The 23733-nt window shown below is 40.0% G+C and overlaps 1 protein-coding gene across 5 annotated transcripts in view; it reads right to left on the bottom strand.

Moving 5' to 3' along the window:
- The window catches only part of ACSBG1 (acyl-CoA synthetase bubblegum family member 1), a 37536-nt gene that overhangs the window by 10338 nt on the left and 3465 nt on the right, over positions 1 to 23733 (bottom strand). For 2 of the 5 annotated variants that reach the window (XM_064157358.1, XM_064157359.1), the window contains exons 1-6: positions 23180 to 23303; positions 13634 to 13716; positions 5862 to 6079; positions 5112 to 5200; positions 4242 to 4362; positions 2437 to 2517 (exon numbers count right to left, since the gene is read on the bottom strand). In XM_064157358.1, coding sequence (XP_064013428.1) covers positions 2437 to 2517; positions 4242 to 4362; positions 5112 to 5200; positions 5862 to 6079; positions 13634 to 13716; positions 23180 to 23259 — 672 coding nt within the window. In that variant the 5' untranslated portion in view covers positions 23260 to 23303. Of the gene's footprint in view, positions 1 to 2436; positions 2518 to 4241; positions 4363 to 5111; positions 5201 to 5861; positions 6080 to 13633; positions 13717 to 23179; positions 23304 to 23733 lie in introns of those variants that run through there. The other 3 variants (XM_064157361.1, XM_064157362.1, XM_064157360.1) reach the window with 3 other exon arrangements.

Here is a 23733-nt window from a genome sequence, read left to right as displayed (position 1 = left end):
TATGATGATGGTCACAACTTCCATTCAAATTTGGCTCAGCCTAGAATGAGCTGAAACCTTTTATGATGCTGGACCTCTGTGCTGTGCAAATGGGCTCAGAAACATGCTGAATGTGATCCCCCGTATTATATTGCTTGCTCCCAGATACTTCTATTGCATGCAGCTGATGTGCTGTTAGGTGTAACACTGATTTCAATGCTAACTGAAAATCAGGGCATAACAAAATTTGTTAAGGAAGTCAACTATTAAACTGTCACTATCTCATTGGGATCAGATGATTCATACTGTGCTTCAGAAGTGTGTTATCCAGACGCAAGATGCAGCACTTCCATTCTTCTGTGATTTCTTGGAGATAATATGTAGGGCCATGGAACAGTGAAGGGGACAGTGTGAAGGTAAATAAGGAGAGTCTGTGCTTCAGGGAGGATTTGTTGTTTTGTCTAACACCTCTGCCATTGCCAGTGTGCTACTAAGGTTCCAATAGTTAGCCTCTGTGACACCTAAACTTCCTTTTCTGGGACAGCAAGGCTGCCCCAAGGATTCTTCATCAGTTTTATACTTCCTTGCAACACACCACAGTTCTGAAAAGAGAGGCAGTCCACTGCACAGCTCTGTAGCAAGTAGGGTATTTATCACATTTTATCCTTTCTCATGGAATGTGGCTATATCATTTTCCCTAGCTCAGGGAAAGTCTCCAAGTATCAAACACGTAGTTGTTCCTATGTGACTTGGCAGTTGTTACTGTTTGCCTGACCTTACAGTTTCCTCATACTAGACTGTGTTAATCACTGTGAATCTGTTGCCTAGGCTTTGTTTAGTGAACAGTACCTGGAACAGAGAGCATTCCCTCTCCACACACTGTTAAACAGCCACACATGCTACTGACTTTGCATTTGTTTTCTGGAACATGAATTGAGCAGTCAGCTAGGGCTCTGCCCTTACTGCACCAATTGCTCACTGCATGGGAGCTGTCAACTTGCAACATAAACCTCTTTTATCAGATGCCATGTGGTCTGGATGGTTTGCTTAGCACCAAACCTAATTAAAAACAAATAAAATCATTTTTGCCTTTGGTAATTCATCTTTAGATGGACAAACTCTGGCAGCTCTCAGACACCTTCATAGCTATCACTGCCCACCAAGTAAAAGTGTCCAGCACAACACCTGAACAGGAGAGTTTTCAAATACATCAGTTCTCAGGTTTCACCACATACAGGACTGGAATGGTAGCTGCTTCTTATTAACTGTTACATGACATTCAACATAGCTAAAAAAGATATGATGAAGAGAAGTGCAAAAGGCTTTTTTTCCTATGTACCAAAAGGAACCCCTCAGATCATCAAAACTGCAAGGTTTTAAAAATATGTCTAAGCTGTTCACTCTTCATCAATATGCTTTTTTCCTCAGTTGAAGTTTTTGTGCTTAAAATCTGATAATCTGCAGTCCACTTAAATTGATGATCTTTGCATTCTAATTACCTAACTGCTTTTTCATTATATTTTAAAAATATACTGGAATAAACTGTTTACAAAAATCCATTCTGCTTCAAGTTCTCATATTTCTTAAATTAGAGGCTAGACTTCTACCACTGAGAAATTTCTGATCCTGGCTTTGTCTTTTTTTCTGCTTTATTTTGATCATAAGATACAAAGATTCTGCATATGCTAAGAAAATGTGCTGATCTTTGTGTAGTCCGTTGCCATTTCACTTCATTTGTTGCTTGTCACTAAGTATTTGCTGCAAACAAAATGCAACTATCATCTGCAGAAGTACAAGCATTTTCATGTTCTTGTATCTGGTGAAACTAACCACAACTCCATTCTCACCAGCATCAGTAGAAAACCTGGATTTTCAACCATTTGAGAGTACACATTCCCACCTGAAGCCTTTAGTTGTTCACTCGGCCAAGTAAAAAGCCAGGAGATACAAGACAGTTAAGCAAGGTAGCTTTGACTTTAAATGTCAAGTATCAAACATGAAGTTACAGGAAAACTGAACAGAAATACCTGAGGATTTTGCATGGACCTGCAAGAATGCTGGGAAGGGACTATTTACAAGGTCTCCTAATGACAGGACAAGGGGTAATGGGTTTAAACTGGAAGAGGGCAGATTTAAACTAGATGTTAGGAAAAAGTTCTTTACAGTGAGGGTGGTGAAACACTGGAATGGGTTGCCAAGGGAGGCTGTGGATGCTCCCTCCCTGGCAGTGCTCAAGGCCAGGTTGAATGAGGCCTTGAGCAACCTGTTCTAGTGGGAGGTGCTGCGGTCTATGGCAAGGGGTTGGCACTGGATGATCCTTGAGGTTCCTTCCAACCTAAACCATTCTATGTTTCTGTGTTTGCTGAAACAGAGCAACAGTAGACACTTCACAGATTAAACATAGTAGAAAATCATCACATAAATAATACTCTGTGAATTACTCTAGTATTCACATACCGTATACAAATTTGGATGCCTCTCTGGAATGGAGTCTTTATACAGCACAACAGCTTTCAAGTCTGGCAAGCGATTCCAAATCTGTTGGGTTTTTTAAAACAAATTTATTATTTATCATTCTTATTTTGGGGGGTGATATTGCCACTAAAATACTGCCAAAAACTGTAATGGATTCACAGACATGAGAAACCACCACCTCTTTCCCTTCACCCTCATAATATTCTCACCTAAACTCACAACCCAACTAGCTCAACCAGAGGAGAGGAGGAGGGGGGAAAAGGAGATGCTACATGCTCTGCTCTAGAAAAATGTATTTTCAGTCAAAAGCTTATAAAAAACAACACTCCAGAAACTGGCCCACAGTACCTGTTCTCATAATGCACCAGAGACACACTCCAGGTCAAGTTAGAAGCCTACCTTAGCTGCTACAGTTACAACAAAAACTGTTGTTAAACTGCTAAAACAAGTTCAACCTGCTTAAAGAAAACAAAAACAAAGGACTCCATATGCACATTTTAAAGATAAATAGAAATCAAAGGCTGCAGGCTTACAGACAGCAGTGGCTGCTGCGTTCAGTAGCTCTTTCTCTTCTTTGCATGGCCTACAAAGAACATGAATTTCACTGCACTTCCTAGAACCCACTGCCTCATAGGTGCCTTGGAAGTAATCACATTTTGAACTGCCTTGATCATTTTGTAAGTCTTGGTTTCTTCCAGGAAAATAAAACAACACAATTTTTTGTTCAAAAACCTCCCCAGCTGGGCAAAGGAGTGCTAGTAGGAGCTGTCTTCCCTTTTTCTAGATAGAAATGTGCATGACTGAAATCCCTTCAGTTCACATTCTTCTCTCTGCATTCATGACAGCGTCACTGACTGTTTAGTCAGGCAATGCTGAGGTTTGTCTGATTGTGTGTTTTTCCAAAACCAAAAATCTCTCTTCCTCCAAACTGCATACAAAACAAAACTATCCAATACAAAGGAACTAATGTAAAAAGGTCCACAGATATTTCCTCCCTGGCAGGTACGTTTTGCCAAGACACTCATCATGGAAGCCCCCCTGCTTTAGGAAAAAGTGCCATTTGGTGCAAGTTTGTTGCCTTATTTCCAGTCACAGGACTCCTTCATCATCTTACTGACAGACAAGGCCTTCCCAGGGAGCTGCCATGTTCTCCTTGCTCAAGTCATGCAGTAGGGATTTTCCCTTCAAGCTGGTCTTCAAGTCTGCCATCCTTGCAGAAAGCCACTCAAAGCTGCCAAAGAGTTTTGTCAAAATGGTGGCCATTATTAAAGAGCCACTTCCTTTCTCACTCAAGTCTCTCCCACGTAAACCATCACACTAAGTGAAGTGAACTCAACAACCCTAGTGGTCACAGGAAAAGATGACATTTTGGAAAGAAGAAATACTGGACACTAACACCACTGATATTTAAATGGTAGATATTTACAAACTTGTATCATCCCAATCTCCATCACTGAAATGGGCTGGACCTTTCCAAACACAAACTAGGTGGTGACACAGTAAAAATGGGATCAAAATGTGGAGTCTTTTTCCAGGTATGTTTGCAGTGAACCATTCCACAAGGTCTCTCCTGGAGTCAATCAGATCTGTTAGATGCAATTCAGACATTACAGAAAACAGAGCTGCAAGCTCCCCAACATCTCAAACAACAGATATCAGATTTTCAAAAGACAATACTGCCATGAAAGGCTTCACAACACAGACAGTGAATATGATGTTTGGGACCAACACAGCATCAAGAAACAGGAAAATGACAGCTTTTAAGTAACCATTCAGCCACCTTGTACCTGCATTATCTTGTCCAACTGTTTCTGGTTTTCCACAACCATGATATTGGTCTTGCTGTCATGAGCAATGTCGTAGCAGGCCTCTGGAGAATTTGTTGTATATATTCCTGTGACAATTCCTCTGTATCGAAAACATATATATAAAATAACATATTTATATACTTATACAAATTTAGTTTCAAAAAAAGAGAAAAATGATCAAAGATCAGATGAAAGCTGAAAGAATATTAAGATGTGGAATTAAGCATCAGCATAGCTGTCATGGTCATTTCAAGTATCTGAATATACACAAGTACCTGATACATGCACACTGCAAAAAATCATTTCTGAACTGTGTTCAGCAGAAGATGCCATAGCAAGGATTCACCATTTTAACCCACTTGAGGCTACACCAGAGTAGGAAAAACCCAAAACACACCCTCCTTCTGTTTAAGCTGCACACTGACACCAATTTGAATTTCATTAGCACAGGAACAGCTTAAGATGTAAAACACAACTGTATAAACAGGTATCAGGACAGAAGGAATCAGGCTCATCAGTACTGATCTGTCACTTTCTCTGCCTGAACATATACTGTTGTATAAAACTCTTAATATAAACTCCTCTGTTTCCCACATCTTCCAGCAATAAGATACTTTACAATAGCTTCTGTGTCAATGTCACCATTAACTCCATAGCAAACAGGATCAATTTACAACTGTCTGGACTATTTTAGATCACTGAAAGCTATGAGACTTCAGACGGTCACGAAATGTGCTAATCAGCTGCAGCACAACTGCAAGGTATGACACCAAATACTGATTTGCTACATACCTAGCAATACATAAATCCTCCTATTCTCATGCCAAATCAAAACACAAAGAAATTTACCCAGCAAAAACAGCTCCAACAGCTGAGATGAACCATTCAGGGGAATTAAATCCAAGGATTGCTACACTGTGGAATCGTTCAAGACCAAGCTTAAAAAAAAATGAGCATAAGGTTATTTAGTATAGGCACATGAGAAAGAAATATATAGCATGAAATACACACAGGTACTAACCATGAAAAGTTTGGATTCATTATTTCAGCACTGACAAGATATTTCCAGCATGTCTCTGTGTTGATATTCATGCCAAAACCAGTATTTATCAGCGATTACCATGATTTAAATTTTCCACTATCTTCTCCTGCCTGGCTGAGCTCTCCCTATCAAAAAGGCCTGAAAACCAGAATTTTTCAACATCAACAAAAGCATAATGGGTACTAACCTCACCTGATGTTTAGAATGTTTTAAAACTTGTCTTTATCTCACCAAATTCACAACACTGCTGCTTTCACCTATTTTTCTTTCTCTAATACCTGCATTGTGTTGAGCTTTGTACCCATGTCCCAGGGACATGGTAGCTCTTCACATGCAGCCAAGAGTTCTTGACAGCAGTGTTGTCTCTGAACAAAAATCATTTTTACCATTAGCATTTCAATAAAGAATATGACTGCTGATCTTTGGTTAATGGGAAAAGCCTCTTAACAACTTTTGGTTAGTTTTTGGATTGGAGTTTATTATTTTAGTTTGGTTTGTTTTTTTTTTAATGGCGACAAAAAGGAGGAAAAGGAACTGGTTTTGATTCCTGTACCTACCTTCAAGAAGCCTTTGGCTGCTTTCCTGGATAGGCAATAATACTCTGAAAAAGTTATCTTCTCCCATTTTCCGTCCTTTTTGCTGGCCAAAGCATTAAGGGATCCATATTTCTCTAGGCTCTGCTTGAACATCTGATGAACTGTTATGGGAGTCTGCGGACAGGAGTTATCTATTCTCAGTCTGACTCTACCATCAGCAAAGGAAGTCCACAATGACTCTGGAAAGTGAAGCATTAGTATCAGGATACTCTACAACTGAAAAACTCCATACATCCACATGCCAAAATACAAGTGGACAGAATAAAAACTGCAAGACTAAGCACAACTCTGCCATTTCAATTTTGTAACTTCTAAGTGCCGTGTAGACATTTTTCTTCTTACACTTCGCTTTGTGTCTTGAATAAAAATGCCATCATACAGAATTATACTCATCTTCTGCATGCTACAGGCACACCATCAACTCCAGAAGAATATATCAGCCCATGCTCACCCCTGTACAACCCATTGTCCTCTGAGCTAATGGAGTAATTGCTGAATCAGACAGCCATTAAGATCTGAAAGACCCAAAACCTATTCCTGTTTAGCTACCTCTGCTTGTTACAGCTCTTTCTCCTCCAGCTGTTCTTCATCCTGTCCCTGTTCCCACAGGCCTTCTGCATGGCCATCTGCCCTGTGTTTTGATATGTACAGCCACTCCACTCCTCTCTTGCCCCATTTTTACATCATCTTTCACCTTCTGCTCTTGCCTTCCTGTCTTTCAACATTACACTTTTTTTCTCCTTGTATTTTTCCTCCCCTACCTTGACAGGACACAGACACAAAGCCCTAGCTAATGTCACTTAGTTCTCAGCACTGATGCCATGGCCTGAGGTAACCCCTAGCACTCACAAGAAATTACTGCCATTACTGTCTCCAAGATTCCACTTGGTTCTTGCAAACCTAGTATGAAGCAGTCTGAGTATAAATACACAGGGGCAAGCAGTAAATTGGGGGGTTAGTAAACTAGCAAAATTTAGGGGAATTCTCACAATGAAGACCAAATAAACGACACAACTTCTTTATCAAACAGTTAATTCTGATACTTTTGAACATAACAGTAGCAGAATATTTTTATAACAGTATTTTTCCCCTTAGATGTACTTTAATAACTTTAATAAAACATATGTGTATATATATATAAAATGTATGAATTCCACAGAAAGATGGTGGAAAAATTAAAACCTTAGGCATGCTTAGGCAGATTAGAAGCAAGAGTCACACAAAACACAACTTTTTAGAGTTTCTAATACAACTTGGTAAGCATGAATGTCGTATACTACACTTGTGGAAAACAAAAACCATAAATAAAACTCATCTGGCAACTGGCCTGTTTCATAGTACCTCAGTGACTGAAAAAAAAAAGTAGTCCTGGAGTGTTCAAAAGCAGAACATGCTTTTCACATCCCTCTTAAATACTATTCCTATTGTTTCACAGAGGCCTAGAAATTACCACCCCGAGTAATTCTGGCAATACACGAGCACAGCAGCCATAGCTGGATCCACATGAGTGCTTTAGAACACACCTGCAGCCTCCCTCAAGCCAGGCTTGCAATCTGCGTAGATAGCCAGATGCACAGTAAGCTATTGTAAGCTTGCAAATGTGTAGAAAAGCTTCTAACAAAACACTGAAACCAACTTTCTTTGCAGCAAAACAAGGTTCATTCCTTAGCTGTGTAGTAAAGCTCATCCTTAGCCATTTGATAAAGTACAATTACTTACCTGAAAACTATCCAAACAAGCCTAGTTTGCTGCCAGTATTGTGCGAAACTATGTTTGCAGATTTCACTGCCCCTGCCATATCCTACCACATACTGCACATTTGGGGAAGAACTTTTCTACCCCTTCCTAGGTAAGTAGATAAAAAACATGGTGCAGAAAGTGCACTGAGCAGTCAAAGCTGTGATACATTACATGAAGAACTAATATTCCTGACTCACAGCTTTGCATTTGTTCTCTTGACAAATGAGAGTAATAATGAGAGCAATAAATACAAATAAAGCTGCTTAACCTCCATGTACCTTCATTTTCTTATGTGGAAATTGCATGCAATGATTTTCAAAACATAGGCGTGGTGGAGCTTTGCTCAGGTCAGTGGAGAATGGGCATCATAACTCCAGAGAGTCTAGAAAACAAGTAGCTGTGAAGGATTCTATGTAATAAAGACACTTGATCGAAGTGTGAACAGTGGCACCAAACAGGCATTTCACAAGTAGTGAAGGCAAAGAAGATGCTTCTGCACTTAACTCCAGTTCTAGTGTGAAAAGGATGAGAAATACGACCTGTCAGAGACAGCAGCTAGTGTTAATCCCATTTTTTTTTCTTTTTGCAGTGACACACCAAAGCCCAGACAAAATCCCTATGATTTTCTGGCTACTACACCACAAGGATGGCAGGAATTGCAGGTGTGGTCAGGCACAGGTGGATGACTGCTGTGTTGAAAACAAAATTGTATCATACTGCAAGTATTAGCAACACTCCTACAATAATATAACAAAAGTTGCATAATTACTACTGTTCACTGCAGAAGTATAGTAGGCAACAGCTTCCACAAAGAAGAGCAAAGATCAGTCAAATCACTACAATACCTACATGCAGAAACCAAAACTGCACTTTAAAATCGGGTTTCCTTTGGCTTTTCCTTACACAGGGTCTTCTGGTGTATATTTGATTCACATCAAAGAGCAACAGAACCAGTTCCTCAGAGAATCAGTGAAACACCTTAATAATACACAATATATCACAACATTGTATAAACTCAAATGCCCAAAGTCTGTTCTTGAATGTATTTGTAGAACTTAAATCTAAAACCTGTTCCAGAATACACATAAGAAACAAAATAGTTCTAAAGCTCTAACTGTTCTGTTCCATAGCATTTGTCAAATGATGGGAATATGAAGAATACTTTCTGCTGTCTGTTTGCAGAGTGACTTTGAGCAGAGAGCTTGTTCTTCTCAGAAACAGCCTGGAAAAGAATTCTTGGCTAAATGCTGAATCAATCAATTATAAACTCTGGGAAAAGCAACACAGGTGCTCTGCCTCACTACCATCTGAAACTGAAACTGCAACCTGTAGGTTGGAAAAAACTGAGTAGCATCTGAAACTGTAGCGAAAATCAAAAGAAAGATCCTTCAGGTATACTGTGTGTTTTACAGAGAACATAAGAAAAATAAAGGTGCATTCCAGTTGAAAGTACTTCACACCACTGAAGTTCCCCTTACGCAAGCAAGGAGGAACACTCGTTCCTTTCCTCTTGCTTCCAGTAACTCCTGCTACCTACATTATACTCTGTACTTAAAACCACTTTTTCATTCACTAACATGTGACCCTGGCTCATGTCCTTCATATGAGTTCACTGAAAATTAGAGATGGTGAGAAAAGATCCAGTCCTAAAGAAGACTGTTTAGACAGCTAAATCAAAAACCATCAGAGATTTTATTCAGGTAGGTCATCTTGACTGTCACTCTGAGCCTCTTCAAGTGTTTTTTCTCCCCTACCTCACTCTCCTTCAAGGCCAAATTCCATAATCAGACTGAATTTTCTATGATTCACTGTCTTTGCTGCTGAAAGAAGAGGTGGCTCAGAGCAGTCTTATATACATGTAAGTGTGTAAGAGGATGACAGTTCTGTCTGCTGAGGTAAACATTTCCAATTGTAGGTGTGCAATTTTCAAACGGAGGTGTACACTTTCAAGAAGAAACTTTACAGGAGAAAAAAAACTGTTTACCACTTCAAAAACACTTCATAAGTCTTTGCAAAACAATCTTATAACTGTGAACCACTTACTTGTGAACATTGACTTACTTGTTACTCAGATGTCTCCTACAAAATCTAAAGCAATACACAACATAAAGCCATTACAGTTTTTGTGTTTTTATCAGCCGATGGTTAGTCCCCTTGTCCACGCACGGCTGAACAGCTGTGACATGCTACAGGCTCTCTCTCCAGGCAGAGACTACAAAAAACTATTTCAAATATGCAAGTAGCAAGTCTATGATTTATTTGGGGTTTTTTTGCATGAATACTCATCCTGGAGGAGACTTCTGAAGCTCTGAGATGTATGAAGAAGACTGTGTACTGGAAAAAGGAAAAAGAGAGAAGTAAATACGCTAATCCTACCGTTTAAAGCTAATATATTCATGAAACCTCTTTGCTCGCTAACCTGACCTGCAAGTTTCCTGGCGACGTCCAGAATGGATTTGGGAGGGTAAATGAACTCTGGTGTTTACGGAAGAACAGCTCTTATAAAATGCCATATAAAATGCAAAACCAAGGTCACCTTTCAGGCAGGTAAACAAACAGACAGGCCGATGGTGGAACAGCCCTGATGCATCACCTGATTAAGTCCAAGTGATATTCCACGTATGTGCCTTCAGAAGCTGGAATTAAAACAGTAACTTCTTCTTTAAAGAGATTCAGATTTAATTCCCAACATAGTATCTTGATTATATGCCAGTTTCTGCAAAACATCACTGTGCTGTAATGAAGAGAGGAGGTATTCAGCTCTTTCCCAGAGGCGTTTCTGACACAGTCATCATCTCGGATTCCATAGATATGATGCCATGACTTTCTGCTGACAACACAAATGCATCACTCCTGTTCTCATGCATTAGTTTTTAGTTTTCTTCCAAATGTCTGTGGCCCTAAAAGCTTAACTTCTTTTTAGCAAAATCTGAAGCTGAGTACACACAGGTTGGAGTTTGCGAACTTGGCATCTGTGTTAAACTTTCCCTTGTGCCCACAAACAGGTTAAACAGAAGTACAGAACTTCTGAATGTATCAGACATGTACAGTCATTCTCTCTAGATAACACTGAAACCAGCCTCCTGCTGCTTGCCTTGCTGCAGATAGGGGAAGAGAAAGGTTTTCTGCTACATTATCAATTTTCCACAATAAACAAGAAACTTTAAACACATTTCTACTATTTATTTAGTCTTTTCTGTTTGAGAGTATAAATTGGCCAAACAACACACAAATAATTCAGTTAATAAAAACTTGTACCTCTTCCATTGGAGGAAAAGGGAATATTTATGACTTGCAATAAAATAAGCTGCTCTTTACATCAGTAAACTACTACCAGTGTGGATCACAGAAATTAGATATCCTCAAAGAATACCTCTACAAACTGACAGGAGGGAGTGGTGCACTAAGACAAGCACAAAACAAGCTTCGTAACAATACTGACGCTTTGAAAACTGATTACAATGCACCAAAACAGAAGCAGGTGGAGGGTGTAATCAGGAGGAAACATCACCGCAGAAACACCGCCCAGGCATGCAGGAATAGAAAATCAAAACTCAGCTGGAATTGAAACTGGTCAGTGATGCACAGATTGGGTTGGAAGGGACCTTCAAAGATCATCTTGTCCAATCCTCCTGTGGTAAGCAGGGACACCTCCACCTAGATCAGGCTGCCCAGGGACACATCAAGTCTGATCAGGAATGTCTCCGACCACATTGTTAGGTAGCCTACTCAGTATTTTACCACTGTCATTGTAAAGTTCTTCTTTATGTCTAACCTAAATCTACCCTAGTACAGGTGCACTGACAGTCAAAAGACGAACCAAGGATATCATGGGCAACATGGACACTGAACATGAAAAGAGCTGATGCACACAGCACCATCTTCACCTTGACCTATACTGGCCAAATAAGACTTCCTGAGTTTCTGCCTCTAGCAGCAGGTAAGAAGTTTTACCTACAGCAGCAGAGGGAGACCAAAGTAAGGACCACTAATGCAAAGTAGACATATACAAAAATGTCAGTAGGCCCAGCTGGGACAGTTTAGACCACACCAAAGTCGCTGCAAGGCTGCTCTCAATCATCTCTGGAAAATCACAGCAATGCAGTAAGATCTCCTTGACAGGAAAATGCCAAATGACAGACCTCTTTTCAAAAAGAGGATTCAAATACCTAAAGCAAATCAGACTCACCTCAGTTCACGGAAAAACTATGGAACAAGCTTTAGGGCTCATCTCCTGTAAGCAGAAAGCTGGACTAGTTCCCATTTAATGATCTTTACGAACATAAATTACTTTGTGAATGTCTCAGTATAAAACCAGCATCAACAAGTTCTCTTTTAACTTTATATTGGTTTTAATGCTTGCTGCCAACAGGAATGTTACTCTGAATTTACAAGTGTATTAGAAGAATCAGAGTCTGGCCTAGTTCCACAACAATGAGATTCTACACATTGGTGGAAAAGGAGAAAAAAATCCAGAACAATCTGCAGTTCTCATTAGACAAATTTACTTCTGATGCTCTGGAAAGTATCAATTATAAAATAAGAAAAACAGTTCTGCACAACTGGAAAACATCAGAATCACCTTCTTTTCTCTTAGTAGACAAAGCAGATCCACTTCAACTAATCACTGAGCTTCCTTCTCCCAAAGGATTTTTGGGAGGTTTCTGACATTCAGTCCTCACTTAAACACTCAGCATTTGCACAGCTGGGTGATATTCCCAAGTCAAATGCTTCGTTTCATTTAAATGGATAGCAAGTAGTCTTCCAAAGTCAAGACCAACTTCCATTTTAAGCTTCTGATTCATCTACTTAGAAATGTATCTAAACACAAATAAAGGAACTGCTTAATTAAAATGGATGGGGTGTGACTTGTGTTTGCAGGGAAATTATGATGGAACAGCTGGAACAGCTTCTATCCACAGTTGTTCACCTCACCTTTCTTCCAGAGGCTGTGGTCACCCCTGCAGGAGTGGCTGTGCATTCCTCCCTGAGCACAGCCCAGCATATTACTCTAAACTGCAGTCAGAAGCAGCCTCTGGGAGACAAGCAGGGTAGGTAGCTCACAGCAGTAAGCAGTGTCCCAGATAAATTCTTAGAAAAATAGGTCAGAGCCTTTGTGAGCACACAAGCAAGTACTCCACAGAATCGAGCCTCGGTAAAAATCTACGTACACAGAGTGTGTCTTGAACAGTGCAATAAACTACCCTGAAAATATGAAATCAGAAGTTAGTTATCTTTACCAATCCAAATTTATTTGCTGCCTACTGAAACACAAGCAAGTGGCTAGCATTCCAGTTCTTGGAAAGAAGCCTATTGTGTACCAAAGAACTGCATACAGGTATATATTTATGCACATGTATGAAGTCTGCATGTGAGGTCCCTGCATAGAGCTGTTATTTCTTCAAAACCCACCAGCAGTCATTGCTCCAACTGTCTCACAGAACAAACAATCTGTGTTCAAAAGAGCAGATTTAGATACAAACAGCAGCTTCATGAAGGCAACAGGGAGCTCCCTCAGGGCTGCAAAGCTTCCAAAGAATCTCAAAAAGTTCTGCTATAAACCTCCTTCGAGCCACATGGTAGCACAACTAGGTTAATTTACCACTGCAACTGGTTTAAAACTGCAGTAGTAGGTATGTGCTACAACGCAACACAGAGCTGACCAAAAGTATACATAGCCCTTTAGAGTCTGAAGTTGTTACCCAGTATGCTGAATCCTCACAGGCTACCAGCTGGTAAGTAGGCTGGGAGGCCAAAGGTAAAACAGGAATTGAAACATTTTCCCACAGGAGTAGGCTATGTTTCAAAAATTCATGCAACTTTACAGAAAGATCCTGAAAATTTTCATTTGCCCTGATGTGCTTCAGTTGAATTTTATTTTTAGCCGCCCTGAAAAATTGCCAGTGATAACTTGCTAGAACAGATACAAATAGCACACTAAAGAAATTCTAAAAAGAGCTCAAATTTCCAAAGACCATCTTTCACATGCTTACTTTCTGCCTCTGTGTCTTCTTCTCGGGTCTTCTCCAAAGGAGGCAGCAAATCTTCACAGACCGTCTGTGCATCGGCAAAAGTTCTAAAAGAAAGTACATGCATTATAAAGTTAGGTAGGAGCGCTAGGAGGAATCACTGCAAACAGACAGGACATCCAAGGGAAAACTAAACCACAGCTTGCAAGCACTTAGAAAAACAAACAGGAGAAAATAGCTCTGAGGAAGAAAGTACTTCTTGCCTTTGTTGCAAGCTCCACTACAATGAGGTTAAATAAGGCAATGCTTTCACTCAAAAGATGCTATTCTTATTTCATACCGTGGTGCTTTGTTCTTAACATCACTTAATCTAGCAATTGGAGATACCGATTTTTAACCTCAACAGAAAGGTCATGAACTAGCAAGTATAAAGCAGGAATTTTCAATCATAACCTTCCTTGTACTGCCATGGTACTAACATCACAATACCTTGCAAAATGCCACTCTTAATGCCCGTTGAAGCTCTTAGGTTAGGGTTTGCTGGTGTTGTTCAGTTGTTTTTTTCAAGAAAAGAATGAGATTTAGTTAACCTTTCCTCAAATACTTTAGCAAAGTAACAAATTATCATGACATGGACAAAATCAAACTTTTTTGGCTTAAACTGCAATAGATGAAGTTTAAAGCACAGATAATACAAACTCAAAATCTTAAAGTCTGTACTGTAACAGACTGCAAAGGATTATATGAGCAAAACATCTGAATGACAACTAAGCATTCCAAAATGACTGCATAAAGCAACACACTGAAAATTATTCATGACTAGGAACATGCAGATTTTTTCATCTGGCTGACTTTATTTAACAGAACAAGGGGTGTGAACCAACAGCCTTCAGAGACCAAGAACAAGGTAGGATTACTTCCATTCCCTCTCAGCAGGTACAAGAGAAGAGTCCTGAGTGAAGCTCAGGAAGTCCTTCTCTACAGTGTAATTAACTCAAAATGTAGAAAAAAAAAGAGGTACAAACTACATCCTTCTCAGCTTTCAAATAAATAACGAACATCTTCACATGCAGGTATCTGCACAGCAGTGTCAGGTGGCAAACCACAGCACACGAACACTGCATCAGACATTGTTTCCTATCTGATATTACCAATTGCCATTTGCAGATAATACCTCTGTGTGGGGCAGTTAGAGATTTTATTCTTGTAATTCACAATTAAATCATTACTTTAAGGAACCCTTAAGAAAGATGAATCCCTTTGACAGGAATTGAGCAGATTTTGTAGCTCTTCACCTATCAGAAGTGACAATTGCAGTCCATTTCCTCCCTTGCCTCTACCATGCTGCTGATCTCCCTGTCTCAGAGCAGAGGCACTGGTTACAAAAGCAGCCGAAGGAAAACGAGGAGTCATCACTAATCTTGCCTGAGACGATATTTTCTCTCAAGTATGGAGACAAAACATGAAAGGGTTTGTCTGATAAGCACGGAGTTAGGCTCCAAAAATAGTCACTGGCTTGGTGAAAGTGGATGTTGATGAGAAACTGAGTAATGCGAATACAGAGTGAGATTCTGCTGCATTCTGAAAGGTAAATGTCTGTTTGCTATATAGACAAATGGTGACTTAATGATGGGGAGTTGCAAGGGCAGAACAACGGACAAGGAAGACATGTATGGGCAAAAATACAAAACAAAATATTTGCAATAATTTTCAAGTATCTTCTGCCCACTCCCCCTATACACTAAATAGTTCTTGACATTTTTCCTCTTAAAAAAAAAAGCAACACTGTATTTGGTGTTTGATAATCTAGCACAATCTTTTTCTTTAAATACCTTCTGAACAGTAATGTTTCTTTTAATTTTATTATTTTACATAGCAAATAAAGCAAAGTCTTAGCCAAAAGGTATCAGAATGTTGCTCTTGCCAAAAATGAACAGCCAAAAAAACCTTCAGAAGAAAACTGATTGGTAACGAAAAACCATTGCTTACTGATTGGTAATGAAAAAAACTCTGACACCACTGATGTCAGAAAATCTCAAAACTTTGAATAATCATCAGCACAACTCAAAACTTTGAATAACCACCACTAATGGCTTCTCCAAAGTTACAATCTTTTCACTTTGCTTTAATCTGAATGTTGTAAGATACCAGCTCAGTTTATACCATAGCCCCTTAATAGACAAATAATGAACCCACAAGTCTGAACTTCTGGACTTGCTCTGGAAATGCCTCAACATGCAAACATCATATGAGGCACACTATGCACCTTGAAGAGCAGTAAAGTTAGAAGAGCTGTATGCAAGGTAGTTTGTACCTGCCACTGTGCACCAAGCAGTCAATTTGGGAGTTGTTTTTTCCCTCCCCGAAGTACAATTAATAAATTTTCTCTTTTAACAGGAATTTGTGTAGAGCTATAACCATCCCTTGTGAAAGGACAGTTTTAATGTTGTCACTTTAGCTTTTATTAGGAATTACTCCTCTAGAAATGAAGTTCCAATGGTCATATTACCTGGAATTCCTTAAGTAAGGCTAAACAGAGCAGAATTCAGTGGGACAACCTGATGAACAGCATACTGAGCATACTGCATCAAAGAGAAAATGCACTCCAGAACAACAGTTTGCTGGTGGGATGCTCCAGCAAAGCCAAAATTCTTTTGAAATCTGGACTCTGCTTAATTTATTAAGGTTGAGGTTCTGCATAAATTATTTAAAGCTTTTAGTGCAGGGACAGCATGGTCCAAAACCCTACCACCAGTTTACAAGTTAATTTTTCACATCTGATTTTTGTGTTTAAAAAGAAATAGTTTTAAAAGGTAATACACAGAAAAAAAAATCTACAAAGCACACCAAGAATTTAAGAGCAAAGGTCACCTCAGCAAGCCAGTTGGAACAAACACACAAAACTAAGCAACTGAAACTAAACAAAGCATTCTTCTGCATGACTCCATTAGCATGAATGGGTTTTGAATGACAGTATTCCTGAAGTAATTTGGGATTCAGTTCAAGCTATGTCTATGGTCAACTGTATCACTGCAATTTCTGCCTGCTTAACTTCCAAAGGTTTATTACAAACTGTTGCATGGCTTTTGTTCTTTTGTTCCTCCAAACTAAATTATCCAGCAGTTTGTCTACAGTAAAGACCATATCCATTAATGAGAGAATGTTCAGTTACAGAGTCTGCTCAGTGCATACAATTCCTCTGTCACTTACTTGCTATTTCCAAAAAGCAATCTGTTTAGCTTCCCCTGGAACACTGTTCTAGCACTACTTCCAGACCGCTGGCTCACAGGAAGCCTTCCCTGGGTTCTGTCCACACTGTGATGATCCAGAGCAGTACAGCTCCTTCATCTCTTTCACCAGTCCTCTCAGCATATTATTTACAAGCTCACCCACTGAGCTACTTACAAGTGGCAGTAAGTGCATTACTATTTAGTTCTGACAACACAGTCTCCACCTTACAACTAAACTACTTTCTCTGCTTGCCTTGCCCAGAAAAAAAATTGTAATATGTAGGCACTTATCTTAGGGAGCAAGGTGTGTAAATCCTCATTTGCACAAGTACTTTCTTCTCAAAGACTTGGGATTAATCTGCTTTCCTAGCTATTAAACATTAATTTTATTTAATACACCAAAAAACATGCTGAACTGGAAAATATATTGAGGTTTTTTTTTCCTCAAAGGCAGAACTTCTTCATCAAGTTTATTTTTATCTTTCAGGAGTTGTATCTCCTGAGGATGACTTGGTGAATTTCCTCTCTAAACGCCTTCAGTTTACTTGTTCATTTAAGTAATCCATAACAAAACAGATTAACCCCTCCCCAGCTTTTTCAGTGTGCATCTTTTGCTGCCTCCATTCTTTGTGATGGGTCCTAAATATTTATTTCTGTTCTAACAATGAGAAATAATCTTCCCTCCCCCAGCTCTTGTTGTATGTTCCTCTGGACAAACCAACTATATACATTCCACAAGCCTTAACCTACATTAGAGCTGGTTTTAGTAGTATGTTTGGGGTCTACATCTGCACATTCCAAGCTACTTTTCATTAGGTGTTAAGACAATTTCAACAGCTCACTGGGGCATTTGATTTCAAGATGGAACATTAAGTAATCATTTGACAACTTCTTTGGCAGCAAAATGCAATGGATTGTATTACCTATGCATACCTCTGAAAATTATTCTGGCACTTTGCCTAGAAACTTCAGAAATTAAGTATCTTCATCTGGATCCCATTTATGAGTAATCATTTCCTCATTCCCCAAGCATTCTGCAAGTGATGACTGTAGTATTTAAAAACAGAGATCTGGAGAGAGGTTGTAGGAGGGAGTGTAAGAATAGATTCAGAATCACTCATCTGTCCTGGAGTTCTCGACACAGACAATGAAGTCCCTCTGCATCAACATAGCAAGATAGTTGCAAAGATTTATGGCTCAGCAGCAAAACAGAAATCTGTGGCCAGTACATAAAGGACCAAGTACCAGGTACATCCTCTGGAGCAGTACTGGGCTGCCTGGGGTCCAGTGACCATGAAATTACAGAGTTTTCAATATATGGTGAAAGCAGGAGGGGCATCAACAAAACCTCCAGACTGGACTTCCACAGGGCAGACTTTGGCTTATTTAAGGAACTAACTCACAAAGTTCCTCGGGAAACAGCCCTTAAAAACAAAGGGGTCCAGGAAGGTTGGACCTACTTCAAGAAAGAACTCCCGAAGGCGCAGGAACAGGCTGTCTCATTGTGCCAGAAGATGAGCTGATGAGGGAGGCAGCCAGACTGGATAGGCAAGGAGCTGCTGAAGGAATTAAAGAAAAAAAAGAGGGTGTATCACCTTTGGAAAAAAAGGGGAGGTATCCCAGGAAGAGTTTTAGGATGTTGCTAGGTCTTTTAGGAAAAAAACAGAGAAGCAAAAGCCCATTTAGAACTCAGGTTGGCCACTGCTGCCAAGGAGGATAAAAAATGTTTCTATAAATACATTAATGGCAAAAGAAGGAGCAAGGACAACCTCCACTCCCTATTAGATGCAGAGGAGAATACAGTAACAAAAGATGAGAAAAAGGTAGAGGTACTTAACACCTTTGCCTCAATCATCAATAATGGGACAGGTTGTCTCCAGGACAACTGTTCTCCTGAGCTGGCAGATGGAGTCAGGGACCAGTATAGTCCCCCTGTAATCAAGGAGGAAGAGTTAAGGGAGCTGCTGAGCCACTTGGATCCTCATAAGTACATGGGACCAGATGGGATCCATCCTAGGGTGCTGAGAGAGCTGGCAGATGAGCTGGCCAAGCCACTCTCCATCATTTATCAACAGTCCTGGCTCACTGGAGAGGTCTCTGGAAACTGGAAGCTGGCCAATGTGATGCCCATCCACAAGAAGGGCCGGAGGGAGGAATGGGGAAATTACAGACCTGTCAGCCTGACCTCAATGCTGGGCAAGGTCATGGAACAGGTCATCTTGAGTGCCATCACAAAGCACCTACAGGATGGCCAAGGGATCAGGCCCAGCCAGCATGGCTTTAGGAAGGGCAGGTCCTGCCTGACCAACCTGATCTCCTTTTATGATCAGGTTACCCACCTGGTGAATGTGGGGAAGGCTGTAGATGGAGTCTACCTGGAATTCAGCAAAGCCTTTGACACTGTCTGCCACAAGCAGCTCCTGGCTTAGATTCACTCTGATATGGGTCAAGAACTGGCTGGAGGGCCATGCCCAGAGAGTGGTGGTGAATGGTGCCTCATCCAGTTGGCAGCTGTCACTAGTGGTGTTCCCCAGTCATCAGTGCTGGGCCCAGACCTGTTTAGTATCTTGACTGATGATCTGGATGAGGGGATTGAGTCCATCACCCGTAAGTTTGAAGATGACACCAAGTTAGGAGCAGGTGTCAATCTGCTGGAGGGTAGCAGAGCCCTGCAGAGGGACCTCAACAGCCTGGATAGGTGGGCAGAGGCCAAAGGGACGAGATTTAGCAAGGCCAAGTGCAGGGTTCTACACTTTGGCCACAACAACCCCAAGCAGCACTATAGGCTGAGGACAGAGCAGCTGGAGAGTGGCCAGGAAGAAAGGGACCGGGGGGGTACTGGTAGATAGTAGCTGAACATGAGCCAGCAGTGTGCCCAGGTGGCCAAGAGATCCAATGGCATCCTGGCCTGGATCAGGAACAGTGTGGCCAGTAGGACAAGGGAGGTTATTCTTCCCCAGTACTCAGCATTGGTCAGGCCACACCTTGAGTGCTGTGTCCAGTTCTGGTCTCCTCAATTCAAGAGAGATGTTGAGGTATTGGAATGTGTCCAGAGAAGGGCAACCAAGGCTGGTCGAGGGGCTTGGAGCACACACCTGTGAAGAGAGGCTGAGGGAGCTGGGGGTGTGCAGCCTGGAGAAGAAGAGGCTCATGGGTGACCTCATTGCTGTCTGCAATTACCTGAAGGGAGGCTGTAGCCAGGAGGGGTTGGTCTCTTTTCACAGGTAACCAGCAATAGGACAAGGGGACACAGTCTCAAGCTGTGCCAGGGGAGGTCTAGGATGGATGTTAAGAGGAAGTTGTTGCCAGAGAGAGTGATTGGGCTGCCCAGGGAGGTAGTGTAGTCACCATCCCTGGAGGTGTTCAAGAAAAGACTGGATGGGGCACTTAGTGCCATGGTCTAGTTAATTGGCGAGGGCTGGGTGCTAGGTTGGACTGGATGAGCTTGGGGGTCACTTCCAACCTAGTTGATTCTATGAATTGTTACCTAAGACACCTAAGATGATTTCTACAGTATAAGGATAAAACTCAATACAGTGATGTCAGTTTCTTAAATCCCAGTTTTGTGTTATATGTACAATTCTTCCTATATGAACATGCAAAGTCCAAGGGGTCCTCCTGGTCCTTTACAGAGACATTGCTGTCTATTGTGACTGGTTGTCTTATTTACTAATTACTCCTCTATTCAAATCAGGGCAAGATTACAATCTGTTTCTGATTTGTTCTATTAAAAAATTCTCTTTGTCCTCAAAGAACAGGTTAGATTTAGGTTTTAACTGGTTCTCATGCCCTCATGAGATTTATTATAAAGGGGCCACTAAACAGCCCAGATACGTTCCTACTGCCAGCTGACTGGACAATGTTTGCTTTCACAAAAACCAGTCTTTCTCAATTAATCATGTAACTTCTTCCCACACAAAGGTGTACTTAAAAGCAGCAGAAATTATTAATAAAGAGCAAAGTACTAAAGATAACAGCTGAGACCTATTTCACCATATAATATGGCTGGCACATAACTTCTAGTGAAATAGATCTTTTTACTTGCAAAAAATAAACCTGAAGTATTCTTTTCTGTGTTATCCTCAAACCCCAAGTCATCTATTTCATGAGCAGACCCATTTTACAGATAGCTGAGAACTGTGTGGGTGAATGGAAAGGAATGAACAATGTGCCCAGACTTTTTTGCTTCCTCCCCTAAAAAGGCCCTATTCAGCAGTTGGGAGTGTATTACAGCCCTTCACTGACCTCCACACAGATTTTCTGGCTCGGTTCTCCCCTGCACAGCAAAAACCCAGACCTGAAGCTAAAACTTCCAGTGTCTGCTTCTGTATAGGTATTTGCAGGGAATGAAGCAAAGTTAGGTCACACAGAACTCATTATTTCATCTCTTCCTCACTTTTTAGGTCATACAGATTTAATTAATCATTACAAAAGATCTTTTTTCCTGTTTTGTTGGGTTTTGGGTGTTTTATTTTATCTTCCCATTTTTCTAGAATTTTATTTTATTTGTCTAGTTCTTTCTACCTGAAATCCTGCTTCCAGCATACAAAAAGGTATATAAAGTTTGCTACCCCACTTCACACCAGGTCCACAAGGGTTTTTAACAAGGCAACACACACTGACTTCCTACCAAAAAACAACCAACCAAACAAAAATACCTAGAAATATTTATGCCAAGGGCTTTCAAAGCATCAAATTATTTGAGAGTTCTAGTCTCAGTGATATTCTTTTAACAGAAACTCAGAAACAAACCAAATGTTATATGTATTTCTAACACAGGAAGCTTAGGTTTCTTGTTTGCAGTGGGTGCAAATCACTATCTCTTTTAGGATTTTTTAAGGAAGAAAACATGATTTTTCTTTGCTTGAATTTTGGTTTTTTTTTCAGTGTGTCACAAGTAGAAGCACAGGTGGACTGAAACAGAGGTGTCATTACTAACTGACCAAAGCCCTAACTTACAGGAATCACTGTGTACATACACCCATACTGTCTAAGGATCTTTGGACGGCTTAAACAAAACAATGACATTATTAACTCCAGAAGAAAAGACAATAAAATAGTCAGAAACTTTCAAAGATCTCTTGAACTTTTAGCAAAAAAAAAAAAAGTCTGCACTTTGCTCTCAGTGATGCTTATCCATGATTACAAAGGAGTCATTATGACAAAAATGATCCCAACTGATTACCTGAAAGAATCAACCACACCTTTGAAGTGACATAATATGTCAGTTGTTATCTAAAAAAATGTGAAGTTAGATTTAACTGCATAGAAAAGTATCAACCTGATACAACAGTTCAATTTCTGGGAATGTTAAAATATTTCCTGTGAAATGCACTGTTCTATTCTTAAAATAGTTATTTCCCTAAACTCAAGAGATGGGGAACTTTCTCTAACAGAAGACACCATTCCACTGACAGACTACCAAGAGAAAAAAGAAAAGTATTTTCCTCTTTTGTGCTGCCTAGGACAGAAAGACAGCATCCAACAGGGTCACCTTGCATGTAAAATGGAACTATAAACCCTAAACAAAATTCTTCTAAAATTCATTTTCCCATCTCATCTCTAAGATATGGGTTATCGGCTTAAGTTCTGCTGCCTCGGATGGAAAGATGATGCTCAACAAAAAGGTAATTATCATCTAAAGGTTATTCCCCCAAATTCAGGAGGAAAGAAAGACCTGCTTCCATAGCTGCAGCTTTTAGTGTCTAAAATAGAGGATATGGATTTTAATATGTGCAGAGCAACTGGTACTGAACTAGTCTTCAGTGCTGCTCTTACCATCAAACACATGAAGGGAAGTACTGATGGTTTTTTTTTCCCTCTGACTACCTGAAAGTTGCTATTTTCTGGTACTTAAGAATGTTTATAATCTCATCACATGTCTAAAAAGCCACAAGTAATTTAATTTACTGAAGCATAAGAGTCAAGGAGTTTACTAAGACTTTCACCAGCATTCCACAGTTTTGCTAAGCTCTGAGCACCTGCCCACATACCTTGTTGGAACTGCCAGACATGAACTTCTGATGAGCCCACTGAATGTCTGAAAGCCTCTGTGCTACCAAACAAATACTATGCACCTAGATAAATGCAAACAGGATACAATGAACACCTTCCTTACTGAATGATGCTATTAACACCACACTAGAAGTTAGCATAGGAGAATAAACCCATTTAGAAACTTCATTACCATTTTCTCTCATTCTAGCCCCAACAGATACACCTTATTCTACATGAGATAGCAGAGGCAGCCAAGGTTCTTCTGGATTTGCAGAGTAGTAGTAGACCAGTTGTGGAAAAACGGTAAATCAGTTTGTGAAAAGAAATTGACAAGTTACTTTACCCATGTTCACAGCTCTCTGAAATATTCACTGTATTTTCATCTTGTAATTCTTTCGTAAGAGTCTCTCCACTGTTAGGCATGCTGACAAACCCTGCAAAGCTGGTCACAAATATGCTTAAGAACTGTGAGGGTCAGGAATAAATAAGCTCCTTGGACAACTGAAGAAACCAACAGTAACTGGTTATTTGTTAAAAAAAACAACACATAATACAAGGGGAGGAGCCTACAGCTACAAAAGCTATTTCTTTCTGATTTTAACATGCTTGAAATGTCGCAGTGCCTGTGAGCTGCTTACTGCTAAACTTTCCTTTTTAATTCACTTTTCTTCAATTATCCCTGAGAAGAATTTTAATGAGTCTACAATGCTTTAAGATGCAAATCTTTTCTTTTAGCAGGATTTTTCAATGAATTAATTCACAGAAGTTGAAGCAATTTTAATTTTACTAACCTTAGTTTAAAAACAAACAAAAACTCTACTCAATGAAGTTATTTTTTTAAAGAAAATACAGAGTAATTACTTTAGGAAAGGCCTTCAAGTCAATTACACTTATCAA

The sequence above is a fragment of the Pogoniulus pusillus genome, chromosome 17 (assembly GCF_015220805.1).
Source record: "Pogoniulus pusillus isolate bPogPus1 chromosome 17, bPogPus1.pri, whole genome shotgun sequence".
Taxonomy (NCBI): Eukaryota; Metazoa; Chordata; class Aves; order Piciformes; family Lybiidae; genus Pogoniulus; species Pogoniulus pusillus.
This window is presented reverse-complemented; position numbering and strand designations above follow the sequence as displayed.